Raw genomic sequence first — 15,636 nt, 5'->3', positions numbered from 1 at the left:
TCTTCATCAAAACATTTGTACATTCTAGAAAAATCTTTTACAGTGGTGGATGGTCCTCTTAGCACAACTCTCTAAAAAACCCACAAAAATGCTAGATCGCACAATATATAGATACAGTGTATTCATTACATATAAAACATCTAAAGAAATAGGAAAAGTGATGGTTATAAAGTTACAAATATTAAGTATTAAGTACATTTATTACTACTAGAAGTAAGTAAAAGTAAATAACATAAATTGACCAAAAATATTAATGACATGTTACAAATCATTTAAATGTTTTGCTTACCAACTGGGGCTCTTGCCGTAACAAAATCAGTTGGCTTGCTAGGTTTGCTTGCTCCAGCTTTGTTCAGGGCATAAATTCTGAAAGTATACTCGAGACCTTCAATTAGACCTGCACAAGGATACTCTGTAGAACGCACAAGTGTATCGTTAGCCTTCACCCACAGCAGACTATTTCTTTCTTTACGCTCTATGAGGTAACCAGTAATTGGACTGCCTCCATCACTGTCTGGTTTGTCCCAAGCCACAAAAATACAGTCCTTGTTGACCTTGGTAACACGCGCATTTTTTGGTTCACTTGGAACATCTGTGGAAAAACAAAACGGATAAGATTATCTGTTCTTCTACTGTTAGAAGAATTAAAGTCAGAGAAATGCCATAATTTAAAACTGACATACCAAATGGGAACCTTGCAACCATCTTGTCAGATGTGAGTGGCTCAGAAATGCCAAAACGATTTTCAGCACGAACACGGAACATATACTCTTGTCCAGGGGTCAGTTTTCCAACTCTGCAGCTTGTCTTTGTAACAGAAGCTACAGCTGTTATCCAGTCTCCCCGGCTTACATCACACTTTTCAACCACATAGTTTGTAATGTTACTGCCACCATCTTCAAGAGGCATATGCCATGCAAGTGTGCAAGCATCAGCATCTATATCAGAAATGTCAAATGGAGGCTGTGGTGGACCTGGGGCATCTGCAAAAAGATGTAGGGAGAAAAATTTAAGAAAATAGTAGAGCATGAACTATCTTAAATCTAGCTGTGTAGAAAGTTATGGTTGAAAATGAAAGTTACCCATGACTACCACTCTGATTCTCTGAGTGGCAATACCCGAGCTGTTTTCTGCTGCAAGAGTGTAGTAATCACTGTCTTTCCTAGTCACATCCTTAATTATGAGAACAGAAGAGTTTTCTGCTTTATGCACAGCCAGACGACTGGATGTAAATACATCTTGTTCTCCTTTCATCCATTTACAGATTGGCTGAGGTTTCCCATAGACATATGCTTCAATTCTGAGTTTCTGCCCAGCTTTAATATTAACATGATCTGGCATCAGGATCTTAGGTGGCACTAAAAAGGACAAACGAATAAGCACAAATATTTGTAACTCCTGTGAGAAATTATTTTATTTTGTCATGCAAGTGTCCTCTGCATCTCTGCTGGAGCCCTGAGGATTTTATAGGTAGTATCCTTAGTCTCAATTCAGTGGGGATGTTTTAATAGTTTGAACCTCAGGTCTGAATTATGTAAACACCCTTGAAACCAGATGGTCCACAGCTGTCAGTGTAAACTCTGACTTCTATCTTTATGTTCTGATTTAGATTGTAAGTGAATGTTTCTGTGTTCAGATTGTCTTCTCATCTATTTGAACAGTGCCGAAGACACTAGCAGCACTTAAAAACCATTATCATCCTTTTAGCCAAGGGTAACTGGATGGTACTTAATCAAGAAGGGTTACTGTGAAGTGACATGACACAAACTCTCTGCCAGGGGGTTGAGGACACTGCTTTTCTGATGTCATCTTCAAATCATAGAAATGTAGAGCTGGAACAGACCTCATGAGAACACCTAGTCTATCCCTCCACGCTGAGGCAGGACCAAGTATTCCTAGTCCACCCCAACAGATGTTTGTGTAACTTGTTTTGAAAAACAGGTTAGACTTCCTGGGATGCAGGAGACTGGTGACTTAAAGTGTGATCTACAGAAGTGCAGAAGAGATAATTTAAAAACTGACTTCCTAGGACTCCATCAACCAAAAACCTTGTTCATTCCATCATTAAAATAGATTTAAAACAATATATATAGTAATAATTAGATACTCACTGAGTTGTTCTTTAATTTCAAATATTCCTTCAGTTTCTCTTGGCAAACTTACTCCTACAGCATTTCTAGCTGCCACTCTAAATTGGTATTTCTTTCCTTCTTTCAGGCCAACTACAACAATGTTCAGATCTTTGACAATGGAATATTGTGTCCAGCGATCCTCAGGTTGTTCTTCTTCTCTGTAGCTAATAATGTATCCATCAATTTTAGAGCCTCCATCACGCAGTGGTGGCAACCACCCTAAAGTTGCACTGTTCTTTGTAATTTCAGTAACTTCAAGTTTTCTTGGTGGATCAGGTTCACCTTTAGAAAAAACAAAGCAGATGTATTAAAAGATAACCACATTAAGTGGGCATACTTTGGTAGAATTACTAAGAATTCTGACTGGTTTCTACATTAATTCAAAAAGGACTTTGTTTAGCAAAGAAATTAATTTGATTTGAAAAACATGTCACATTAGAAACTATCAGAGTGATTAAATTAATATAGAGTTACGATAAGTATTCAGGGTTTTTAATTTTTTATTTAAGCAAACATATCTGCATAGGAATATTTATTCCACTGTCACTGAGTGGTTAGCAGCCATACAGAATTTAGACATGTCCACATTCATGAAAAATAAGAAGCTTACTGGAGATTAAAGCAAATAAAGATGCAGGAATAAAAGATGGACATTAAGAAATACTTACTCAGTGGATCTGATGCCAAGATTGGTTTTGGTGCTTCAGTTGGAACACCTGGACCATATTCATTGACAGCAGTTACTCTAAAGAAGTATTCATTTCCAGGTACAAGATTAACTACTTTGAAACTAGTTTTCTTTACATCTGCAATGACTGTTGACCAGGTCTTTCTGTCAGCCTCACGTTTCTCCAGGATGTAGTGAGTTACTGGACTACCACCATCATTCTCAGGAGGTACCCATGAAAGTTGACATGACATTTTTGTGACATCTGACACACTGAACTCGGCCACAGGTCCAGGAGTATCTATAAAGAAACATTAATTCATATATCAGTCCATTTACAATGAAAATTTGGTAATGACTTCCTATACATGGGGAATTAATATTAGCCATGTACAGGGATACTCAAATGATATTGTGATAGGAGCCATAAAAATCCCTGTAATAAATAAAGAATTATAAAATTAATGTGTTTACAAGTTGTTTATGGTGACTTACCAAGGACTCTGACATTCACAAATACAGCCTTTTCTCCAGCTGGGTTAACAACTGTCAAAGAATATTTTCCTGAATCATCACGTGTAGAATTGGGGATGACAAGGAAGGCCATAGTGTCAACCAGATCAACCTGTCCTTTTCTGACCACATTATCAATGCCCACTCTCCTCCAGGTGACTTTAGGTGCTGGTCGCCCCCTAACAATGCCAAAAAGTCTAATGGGGCATCCTGCTCTGACTGTGACTAATTTTCTTAGGCTTGCATCCAAATCAATCTCAGGAGGTTCTGAAACAAACATTAAAGAAAAACAACAAAAAACGTTCAGAATGTGAAATAAAATCTAAATATAGCAAATAAATAATGCATAAATTCATAGATAAGAGAGAAAAAAAATCACCAAGTATTTCTTTAGGAGACACAGCTTCCTTCAATTCAGCTGGTCGGCCAATGCCAACCTGGTTTTGGGCACAAACCCGGAACTCATATAGTTGTTTCTCATCCAGGCTGGTAACTGTAAATTCTGTATGAATAACTTGTGTAGCAACATTACATCGTTTCCATCCTACATCAGGAGCTACACTTTCACCTTTTGGTCTCATTTCCACAACATATCCAATAATTGGTGCACCACCATCATAGACTGGTTTTCCCCAGCCAAGAGTGATGGAACTTTTTGTGCTGTCAACCACCTTCAGATTAGTTGGAGGACCAGGAGGTTCTGAAAGACACGATAAAGGGCAGGAATAAGAATACACCTGAGCCCCCAAGCAACCTGTTAATTTAATGTTTTATTTTAATAACAGTAAAATATATCACTACAGTACCTATTGGGTCTTTTGCCACTACCGGTCTCGATGGCAAGCTTGGTTCTCCAAGACCAATTTCATTTTCAGCCTTGACACGGAATTGGTATTCATGTCCTGGAATGAGATCTGTAACCTTCTTGCGTCTCTCTGGGATTGCACTCTTAGTAACAGGAACCCATCTTAATGCTCGTTTCTCTTTCTTCTCTAATATATATCCTGTAATTGATTTGCCACCATCATATTCTGGTGGGTTCCAGACTACAGTCATCTCATTTTTACTGACTTTAGTGACTTCGGGGGGATCAGGACGGCCGGGTCTGTCATATTTTGTTTTTGCAATAATTGGTTTCGTTTCTGTTGGAGGGCCAGTGCCCATCTTATTCTCTGCACGAACCCTGAAGATATACTCATTGCCTTCTATGAGGCGTGTCACATTTGCATGCGTTGTTAGAACAGCAGCAGAGTATGTAGACCAAACCATACGCTTGCTCTCACATTTTTCTAAGATGTAATTTTGTATTTCACAACCACCATCATCTTCAGGTGGGTCCCAGTTGACAGTACACCTATCACTTGAAATGTCAGAGATCTTCAAATTTCTTACAGGACCAGGTTTATCCAAAACATTAACGGTAGCATAAGCTACAAAACTACCAGCTGCATTAGTTGCAGTAATCACATATTTACCACCATCACTACGCTTAGATTTTGTGAGAACAAATTTAGATGAATTAGAAGTTGTTTCAATTGTGACTCTTGGAGATTTGGTTAAATCTGTGGCATCTCTGTCCTTTGTCCATACCACTTCTGGTTGAGGCTTGCCTTTAAGTACTGCCTCAAGTCTAATAGAGTCACCTGCTTTTACAGTTAGCACACCACTTAACTTCAGATCAAGGACTGGTTTCTGCAGTTCTTCCTTCACAACAACTTCACTTGTATTCACCCAGTCACTTTCACCTCCCTCATTCTTGGTCTGAACTCTGAATTGATATATTTTATTTTCAATGCATTTATCAACCATGTAGTGTGTTTCCTTAATACTGCCCTTGTGCACCCTTTCCCATTCATCTGAATCCTTCAGTTTTCTTTCAACGTGGTAAGATAAATTGGGGCTTCCACCATCATAATCTGGTCTTCTCCATTTCAGATACACAAATGTCTTCCCTGTTTCTGCAATGTGAAGGTTTTCTGGTGGACCAGGCCTATCAACAGGATTAATGGCAAGGATAGGAGTCTTGGTCTCAATGACAGGGCCTGGTCCTACTTTGTTCTCCGCACAAACTCTGAAGAAGTATTCATGGTTTTCCATGAGATTTGCCTTTATTAATCGTTTGGTAACATCAGAAGAGACAATTGACCATCCTTTCTGGTTTGGCTGTCGATACTCTACTATGTAATTTGTAATTTCTGACCCGCCGTTATCTACTGGGTTTTCCCAAGTGATTATACAAGAATCTTTTGTAACATAACTTATCTTCAAGTTCTGGCATGGTCCGGGTCTGTCAAGTACATTAACAAGTGCAAATGCTTGAGCATGTCCACTGCTGTTCTTTGCTGAAATGATGTATTTGCCATGATCTTCTCTTGTGGATTCTTTCACCTGCAGTTCAATACGAGGGAATTCTTGAACCATCTCAACACGCTTGTCTTGGACTAATACTTTGCCATCCTTAGACCATGTTATGTCAGGGTCTGGTCTTCCCTTTACTCTACCAGTAATATGGATTGTTTGGCCTACTCTGACAGTGATTAAGTCACGACAGGTCACATCTAGATCAATTTCTGGAGGAGAAAGAATATCCTTTACAAGAACAGTTTCTGGCAGTTCTCTGGGCTCTCCTTCTCCAACGATGTTAGCAGCTTTTATACGGAATCTATATTCATTTCCTTCAATTAGCCCAGGTACCCTGAAGGCACACTGTGGAATGAGTTCATCTTTATTAATCCTATTCCACTGAGTAGTTCCAGTTTTCTGACATTCCACAACATATCCCAAAATAGGGCTGCCACCATCTTTGAGAGGCTTTGTCCACACCAGATCAGCTGTTTCTCTGGTCTTGTCTTTTAGTTTTGGATTAATGGGAGGTCCAGGTGGTCTGATAGGGCGTGAAACTTTTATTGGGTCAGAAACTGGGGATGGTGGGCTTATGCCTACCATGTTTTCTGCAAAAACTCGGAATTCATATGTGTTGCCCTCAAAGAGACCAGTGGCTCTGAACTTCAGTTGAAGCACTGGTGTCTTGTTGACACGTACCCATTTCCCAGATATTTCCCTACGTTCCAGAATGTATCCAGTTATTGGACTTCCACCATCAGATTTTGGTAGGGTCCAAGACACTGTTGCAGCATTTTCTGTAATATCTGAAACCACTGGTTTACCAGGTGGGGATGGTGGATCAAACATATGTTTAGCAACTGTTGGCGTTGAATCGAGAGGTGCACCAATGCCTATCTTATTCTCTGCACGGACACGGAAAATATATTCACAACCTTTCTGTAGACGTGGAACCTTAAGTTTTGTTTGACTGATTCCTGAACAGACCACTCCCCAAGATTCTTTCTTAGATTCTCGCTTCTCAACAATGTAGTTCAGCACAGGGCTTCCACCATCATCTTTAGGAGGACGCCAGGAAATAATCATGTGTTCTGGTGTGACTTCAAGAATATTAATGGGACCAGTGGGTGGACCAGGAACATCCAAAACAGTAAGATGAAGACCAACAGTTTTGCTGCCAGCTGCATTAGACACTGTGAGAAAATATTCTCCAGTATCTTTTCTTACACAGTCTTTAATGGTAAGTACTGTTGAATAACTGTCAGTATCAATTTTGTAGTTGCCTTCTGTTTTAATTTCATTTCCATCAGTTACCCATTTTGCAGTGGGCACAGGTACACCTCTCATGATTGCAGGAAGTCTGACTGTGCTACCAGCTTTAACAACAAGACCTTCAATTAACTTCACATCTAGTTCCACGTATGGAGGTACTGGAATTAGAAAAAATATAGAAATTACAATATGATTTTTTTCATGGGGAACACTAAAAGTAAGAAATGAAAAAAAATCATACAAATTAAAAAGGTACCTAGTTTTTCTTGACACTCTATTGGTATAGTTGTATCTGGAAGACTAAGACCCACGATATTCTGTGCTTTCACACGGAATTTGTAAGTCTTTCCTTGCTGTAGACCAGTAACAACACACTCTAGCATGGGTACAGTCTTGAACTTAATCCATTCCTCTGCACCTTCTTCTTGATACTCCACCAAATATCCACTGATTTCAGCACCACCATCACGATCTGGTCTATTCCAAACAAGGGAAACTTCTGTTTTGTCAACATCTACATGGTGCAGATTCTTTGGTGGCCCTGGAGGATCTTTTAAAAGCAAAAAACAAGAAGTTTAATAGGGTGAACAACCTACGCCCCACCAACACACATACTCTATATTGTATTTGTACTAACAAGATCAGTTAATCAAAGTTCAAAAAAGATTCAAAACAAAACAAAATTCATTAATGAAAAATACTTACATAGTGGGTCCATAGCCTTGATTGGTTTGAGACAGTCAACATATGGACCTCGCCCATACTGATTCTCAGCAGCAACACGGAAAAGATACTGAGTGCCTTCCATAAGATGTTTAGCCAGATGGCTCTGTTTCTTGGAGGATGATGAGATGGGTACCCACTGGGGAGCAGCTACATCTTTCTTTTCCACCACATAGTTGGTAATGACAGAACCACCATTGTCCTCTGGTTCCTTCCAAGTGAGATAGCAAGAATCTTTTCTAACTTCACTTACTTGCAGATTTCTAGGTGGGCCAGGTTTATCTATTTTTTTAAAAAGTACAGAATATTTATTTAATAAACAAAACTAATTTTACAAAATTTAGCACGTTTCAGTAGAATGAAGTTTTTACTAAAAGTACTGCTTGTCATTTACAGTCCTTTTCTCATACAGCTCTTATATTATGTTGCTTTATTACTCATAGACTCATAGACTCATAGGTCAGAAGGGACCAATATGATCATTTAGTCTGACCTCCTGCACAAGGCAGGCCACAGAACCCTACCCATCCACTTTTATAACAACCCCTAACCCAGGACTGAGTTATTGAAATCCTCAAAATTGGTTTGAAGACCTCAAGCTGCAGAGAATCCACCAGCAAGCGACCCATGCCCCACGCTGCAGGGGAAGGCGAAAAACCTCCAGGGTCCCTGCCAATCCGCCCTGGAGGAAAATTCCTTCCCGACCCCAAATATGGCGATCAGCTAAACCCTGAGCATGTGGGCAAGACTCACCAGCCAGCACCCAAGAAGGAATTCTCTGCAGTAACTCAGTTCCCACCCCATCCAACATCTCCCCACAGACCATTGAGCAGACCTATCTGGTGATAATCCAAGATCAATTGCCCAAATTAACTATCCTATCATAACATCCCCTCCATATATTTATCAAGCTTAGTCTTAAAGCCAGAAAAGTCTTTTGCCCCCACTACTTCCCTCGGAAGGCTGTTCCAGAACTTCACTCCCCTAATGGTAAGAAACCTTCGTCTAATTTCAAGTCTAAACTTCCTAATATCCAGTTTGTACCCATTCATCCTCGTGCCTACATTAGTACTAAACTTAAATAATTCCTCTCCCTCCCTAACGTTAACCCCCCTGATATATTTATATAGAGCAAGCATATCCCCCCGCAGCCTTCTTTTGGCCAGGCTAAACAAGCCAAGCTCTTTGAGTCTCCTTTCATAAGGCAGGTTTTCCATTCCTCGGATCATCCTAGTAGCCCGTCTCTGGACCTGTTCCAGTTTGAATTCATCCTTCTTGAACATGGGACACCAGAACTGCACACAATATTCCAGCTGGGGTCTCACCAGCGCCTTATATAACGGTACTAACACCTCCTTATCCTTGCTGGAAATACCTCGCCTGATGCATCCTAAAATCACATTTGCTTTTTTAACAGCCATATCACATTGGCGGCTCATAGTCATCCTGCTATCAACCAATACCCCAAGGTCCTTCTCCTCCTCTGTCGCTTCCAACTGATGCGTCCCCAACGTATCTCTAAAATTCTTATTATTAATCCCATGACCTTGCACTTTTCACTATTGTATTTCATCCTATTACTATTACTCCAGTTTACAAGGTGATCCAGATCTTCCTGAATAGTATCCCTGTCCTTCTCCATGTTAGCAATACCCCCCAGCTTTGTGTCATCCGCAAACTTTATTAGCACATTTCCGCTCTTTGTGCCAAGGTCAGTAATAAAAAGGTTAAATAAGATCGGTCCCAAAACCGATCCTTGAGGGACTCCACTAGTGACCTCCTTCCAGCCTGACAGTTCACCCTTCAATACGACCCGCTGGAGTCTCCCCTTTAACCAGTTCCTTATCCACCTTACAACTTTCATATTCATCCCCATCTTTTCCAATTTAACTAACAGTTCCCCATGTGGAACCGTGTCAAACGCCTTACTGAAATCTAGGTAAATTATATCTACCACATTTCCTTTATCTAAGTAATCCGTCACCTTCTCAAAGAAGGAGATCAGATTGGTTTGGCACGATCTACCTTTAGTAAATCCATGTTGCAATTCGTCCCAATTACCATTGACCTCTATGTCCTTAACTACTTTCTCCCTTAAAATTTTTTCCAAGACCTTACATACTACAGACGTCAAGCTAACAGGCTTATAATTACCCGGATCACTTTTATTCCCTTTCTTAAAAATAGGAACTACATTAGCAATCCTCCAGTCGTACGGCACAACCCCCGAGTTTATCGATTGCTTAAAAATTCTCGCTAACAGGCTCGCAATTTCACGCGCCAGTTCCTTTAATATCCTCGGATGGAGATTGTCTGGGCCCTCCGATTTTGTCCCATTAAGCTGTTCAAGTTTGGCCTCTACCTCAGTTGCGATAATATCCACTTCCATATCCACATTCCCGGTTATCATCCTTCCATCATCGCTAAACTCCTCACTAGTCTTATTAAAAACTGAGGCAAAGTACTTATTTAGATATTGGGCCATGCCTAGGTTATCCTTAACCTCCATTCCATCCTCAGTGTATAGCGGCCCCACTTCTTCTTTCTTTGTTTTCTTCTTATTTATGTGGCTGTAGAACCTTTTACTATTGGTTTTGATTCCCTTTGCAAGGTCCAGTTCAATGCGGCTTTTAGCCTCCCTCACTTTATCCCTACATGTTCTGACCTCACCAAGGTAGCTTCCCTTGCTAATCCTGCCTTTCTTCCACTCCCTGTAAGCTTTCTGCTTTTTTCTAATCCCCTCTCTGAGTTGCTTGCTCATCCAGCTTGGCCTACAACTCCTGCCCATGGTTTTTTCCCCCTTCCTTGGGATGCAGGCTTCCGACAATTTCCGCAGCTGCGACTTAAAGTAATTCCAGGCCTCCTCCGCATTTAAATCCACAAGTTCCTCCGTCCAATCCACTTCCCTAACTAATTTCCTTAACTCTTTAAAATTAGCCCTCGAGAAGTCGAAAACCCTAATCCCAGATCTACATTTGTTTATCCTTCCATCTAGTTTGAACTGAATCAGCTCATGATCACTCGAACCAAGGTTGTCCCCTACCACCATTTCTTCTACGAGATCCTCACTGCTCACCAAAACCAAATCTAAAATGGCATCCCCTCTCGTAGGTACTTCAACTACTTGATGAAGAAACCCATCCGCTATCACATCCAGAAAAATCTGACCCTATTATTCTTGCAAGCACTCGTCCTCCAGTCTATATCCGGGAAGTTGAAGTCTCCCATAATCACACATTTCCCCTTTGTGTTTACTTCATTAAAGACATTAAAGAGGTCTCTATCCATATCCATATCAGATCCCGGTGGTCTATAGCACACCCCAAGCACTATCTCAGGGGAAGCTCTAGTTGCTTTTTTACCCAGTGTGATTTTTGCCCAGACAGACTCTGTCTTATCCATTCCATCGCTTCTTATTTCATTACAGTTAATCTCATCATTGATGTACAAGGCTACTCCACCACCTTTGCCTTTCTTCCTGTCTTTTCTAAACAGCACATAGCCTTCAATACCTGTGCACCAGTCATGAGTACTATTCCACCAGGTTTCAGTTATCCCTATAATATCCGGTTTCACTTCCTGCACCAGTAGCTCCAGTTCCTCCATCTTGTTACCTAGGCTCCTCGCATTAGTGTACAGACATTTTAATTTTTGGTGTTTGGCATCAGTGACATTCTTTCCCCCCCTTGTGCACAGACCTTCTACCACCAGCATCACCCATTACTCTGGTTTCTACTCCACTATTCCTCCTTGGATCAATTCTTTGGTCCGCAAGGGTATCCCCTCTCACTTTGTTTACTTCCCTCTCCAGGTTATATTCCGGCGTGGAGATCTCCTGAACATCTCCCAACCATCTCCCTCAACTTCCTAGTTTAAAGCTCTCTTGATGAGGTCGGCGAGCCTCCATCCTAGAATTCTATTTCCCTCCTTACTTAGATGAAGTCCATCCTGAGCGAACAGTTGTCTATCCGTAAACGCTTCCCAATGACCGTACATCCCAAAGCCCTCCTTATAACACCAATGCCTGAGCCATCTGTTGATCGCCATAATCTTGTCACTCCTTCGTCGCCCTGCTCTAGGAACCGGCAGAATCCCACTGAAGATCACCTGAGCCTCGATTTCTTTGAGCGTCTTCCCCAGTCTGGCATAGTCCTCCTTGATACAGTCCAGCGAGTAACTAGCCGTATCATTCGTTCCCACAAGAAGGACAATCAACGGATTCTTTCCCGCTCCTGCTAGGATCCTATTCAGCCTCAGATCCACATCCTGTATCTTAGCCCCTGGCAGACAGCACACCCTTCTGTTCTCCCGATCAGGTCTAGTTACAGGCCTGTCTATTCTTCTCAGTAAAGAGTCTCCAATCACATAGACTTGCCTTTTCCTGGCGACAGTGTGATTCTCTGGTCTATCCCCCACACCAGCTGGCCGCAATTCCCCTCAATTTGTATTCGCCCTTACAGTCCTCCTAGGGCTCATACTTGGTGTCGCCTCCATTGACTCCTCCCCTCCTTCTGCAGGACTAGCTGCTCGTCTCTTTTTCCTTGCCCTCTCTCCTTCAGCAGCCTGTTGTGCTCCATCTTCATTTTCCAACTCAGCAAACCTGTTCCTGAGTTCTATTTCTCCATCGCTGGCCCGTCTTTTCCTCTGCCCTCTCTCCTTCAGCAGCCTGCTGTGCTCCATCTTCATTTTCCAACTCAGCAAACCTGTTCCTGAGTTCTATTTCTCCATCGCTGGCCCGTCTTTTCCTCTGCCTGGTTCTCCTAGTCACATGCTTCCACCGTCCACTTTCCTCACCCGGCAGCCCCTCCTCAGAGTTCTTTGGTCCTGCTTCTATCCGCTCGTCTGAGCTTATCCCCTGTGCCTCATCATGTCTGTGTTCCATCATCTGCTCAAACCCCCTTCTAAACTCAGCCAGAGTTTCCACCTGCATCTCCAGTCCCCTTACCTTTTCCTCCAGCAGCTCTATCAGGCGGCACTTCATGCAGATGAAACTCCTTTCAGGTGCCCCCTCCAGGACCATGTACATGCCACAGCTACCGCATCCGGTCATCCTCAGTGTGTCTGTACCTGCTGCCTCTGCCTCCATCATACCCTTCCAACTCTGTTCCTGGCAATCCACGCCTCACACCGCACCGCAGGCCACCAACAAGCGCTGGGCTGCTGGCAGACCCCTGCCCCTTCCCTTGTCTGACTTCCTGGTTACTCTGCCTTGGTCTCCCCTGTAACCTCCCCCTGGAAACTCCCACTGAAACTCCCCTGTTAGCAGCTCTGTTGGCTGGCTCCTGTGCCGCTGCCTGAGTGCCTGGCTCCTTATATAGGACCCCTAATCAGGTAAGCCCCACCCCCAACTCAGGGCTCAGCCTCGCTCCCAGCACACAGCCCCTAGCAGCCTGCACACACACTCACTCACACACAAACTCCACAATACAATCCACAAACTACAAAAACCTGCTCCTCCAACAGCACTCCCACTAAAACTCCCCTGTTAGCAGCTCTGTTGGCTGGCTCCTGTGCCGCTGCAGCTGTCTGTGATTTTACTGATTTTTCTGCACTGAAATTATTCATTTATTCTCTGCATATCCAATTTCTTTGATTTCCAATAAAATAATAAAAAGCATACAGTATAAACAAAGACCAAAAATAATTACCTAGTACAATGACTTTTACTGAAACTGTCTTTGAACCAACTGGATTCTCAACAGTCAAAGAGTAGATTCCACCATCTTCATGGACAGTGTTACGAATTTCCAGCTTACTGCCAACTCCTGTAACCTCAATATCTGCTTTGGGTGAAACCTCTTGTCCTTCTTTCTTCCATGACACTTTTGGGAATGGAATTCCTTTAATTACAGCACTAAGTCTTAGTGTATTTCCAGCTTTTACGTGTTGCTCCCGTGCCATATTAGCATCAAGTATCAGCTCTGGAGGTTCTGGGAGAAAGATTCCAGTTTTAGTAAATAAGCACATTTTGACAATATCTTTTATTCATAAACTTATCTGAGTTTATTTCACTTACCAAGCCTGTCCTTTACTTCTATTGGATCAGGAACATAAGCTGGTTCTGATTCACCTGCTGCATTGACTGCCATGACTCTGAACTTATAGGTCAAACCCTCAGTAAGACCAGTGACCTTGTATTTTGTTTCAGGGCAGGAGTCTGCTGTAAGATTGGCCTTCTTCCAATCTTCATCTCCAACTTTCTGATACTCAACAAGATAGCCAATGATCTTGCCTTTGCCATCATGACGTGGTGGTTGCCAAGACAAATCAACTGAGTTTTTAGTTTTATCCACTGCTTCAGGGTTAATAGGTGGACTTGGTTTGACTATTAAAAAAATTCAGAAACCATTAAAACCTATCTGAAAAAGATTTTCAGGAACACACAGAATATGAATGGATTTTGTTTGATACTTTACCAATTGGATCTTTAGCGAAGACTGGCTTTGATGGTGGGCTAGGATCACCAACACCAATTTCATTTGCTGCTGATACACGGAATTCATATTCACAGCCTTCAAGGAGATCAGGTACCCTGAACTGAGTTTCTGGGAAAATTGGATCTTTGGTGACTCTGGCCCATCGATTAGACATTGTTTCCTTCTTTTCCAAAATATAAGTAGTTATTGGCTTGCCTCCATCATGTGGTCTGTTCCAAATTACTAAGGCAGAATTTTTGGTAACATCTTTAATGATGGGTTGCTCTGGCGCAGCAGGAACACCTGAAGAAATAATATTTTTAAATGAATTTATAGTATAACAAGCATTTTGATGGTTAAATTATTAAAATAAAGTAGCAAATAAATAACATACTGAAACGATCCTTGGCCTTCATTTCATCAGATACTAGAGGATCACTTATGCCATAAAGATTTTCAGCATAAATTCGTACAACATACTCTTTTCCCTCAAGTAGTTTAGGAATTTTGCACGTTGTCTTGACATTGGCAGATGTTACTGGCATCCAGAGATCCCTGTGTGCATCTTTCTTCTCAATAATATAATTTGTAATTTCACTGCCACCATCATCTAGTGGAGGTTTCCAGGAGATGATCATATGATCTTTATGAACTTCATCAAAAATAACTGGGCCTACTGGAGGCTGAGGGCGATCTGTTAAAAGAAACAATGAACAGAAAAATCCAACAATACACAGATTGAACAGTGTCATTACTCTACTGTAAATATAACTTGGAATGAAAGGTATGGCCTAATGGTTATAACAAAGAACTGGGAATCAGGACACCAATGTTCTATTCTTGGCTCTGCTGTTCTCTCACTATGTGATATTGAGCAAATCACTTTCCTTTAGTTTACCCATCTGTAAAAGGAGACTAATACCTAACTTATTGGGCTTAATTAATTAATGCTTACAAAGTGCTTTATCATCTTGCATTGAAATTTGCTAAAATAGTGCAAAATATTATTATTAGAGCCTGTCAAATTATTCATGGTAAATAAACTTACGCTAGCAATTAACTGAATACTAAAAATCAACGAATAACATCACAAATAATAAAGGAGTGAATTCACAATATTCTATAAGACACTCAGTTTAATATTCAATCTTTCTTCTATTTGATCAGTTCTAATTATTATTAAAAGCACGACATTATTATAGCTCAGTTACACTTACCAACAACAGTGACTTGACAAAGGCCTTTTCTTGATCCGGAGCTGTTCTCTATGATCACACAATATTTGCCTGAATCTTCTCGGATGGATTTTAATATCCCCAAGCAAAGGGTTGTTGGAGTGGTCTGAATCTTTGTACGCTTATCTTCTTTAACTGTAATTTCATCCTTTAACCAAGTCACCTTTGGCACAGGCTTCCCTGAGTAACGTCCAGTCAGGCTGAAAGCTTCACCAACCCGAACAATTAGCTTGTCTCTACAGTCAAGTTCCAGTGTTGGAGGAGCTAAAAGATATCATTGGGAAAAAAAGGTAAGTAGCAATATTAATAAAAAAATTATATACCCCAAAACGTAC

At 41.2% G+C, this 15,636-nt stretch overlaps 1 protein-coding gene across 50 annotated transcripts in view; it reads right to left on the bottom strand.

Annotated features, from left to right (window-relative positions):
• The window catches only part of TTN (titin), a 312,200-nt gene that overhangs the window by 54,135 nt on the left and 242,429 nt on the right, over positions 1 to 15,636 (bottom strand). For all 50 annotated transcript variants that reach the window (XM_050916743.1, XM_050916742.1, XM_050916769.1 and 47 more), the window contains 15 exons: positions 15,284 to 15,565; positions 14,461 to 14,760; positions 14,067 to 14,369; positions 13,667 to 13,975; positions 13,299 to 13,580; positions 7,633 to 7,932; positions 7,184 to 7,477; positions 4,119 to 7,085; positions 3,692 to 4,012; positions 3,295 to 3,579; positions 2,801 to 3,100; positions 2,112 to 2,414; positions 1,083 to 1,358; positions 684 to 983; positions 290 to 592 (listed from right to left, as the gene is read on the bottom strand). In XM_050916743.1, coding sequence (XP_050772700.1) covers positions 290 to 592; positions 684 to 983; positions 1,083 to 1,358; positions 2,112 to 2,414; positions 2,801 to 3,100; positions 3,295 to 3,579; positions 3,692 to 4,012; positions 4,119 to 7,085; positions 7,184 to 7,477; positions 7,633 to 7,932; positions 13,299 to 13,580; positions 13,667 to 13,975; positions 14,067 to 14,369; positions 14,461 to 14,760; positions 15,284 to 15,565 — 7,125 coding nt within the window. The remainder of the gene's footprint in view (positions 1 to 289; positions 593 to 683; positions 984 to 1,082; positions 1,359 to 2,111; positions 2,415 to 2,800; positions 3,101 to 3,294; positions 3,580 to 3,691; positions 4,013 to 4,118; positions 7,086 to 7,183; positions 7,478 to 7,632; positions 7,933 to 13,298; positions 13,581 to 13,666; positions 13,976 to 14,066; positions 14,370 to 14,460; positions 14,761 to 15,283; positions 15,566 to 15,636) is intronic.

This window comes from Gopherus flavomarginatus, chromosome 10 (assembly GCF_025201925.1).
Source record: "Gopherus flavomarginatus isolate rGopFla2 chromosome 10, rGopFla2.mat.asm, whole genome shotgun sequence".
In the NCBI taxonomy this organism is placed as follows: domain Eukaryota; kingdom Metazoa; phylum Chordata; order Testudines; family Testudinidae; genus Gopherus; species Gopherus flavomarginatus.
Note: the sequence above shows the minus strand (reverse complement) of the source record. Positions and strands in the feature narration are given on the sequence as shown.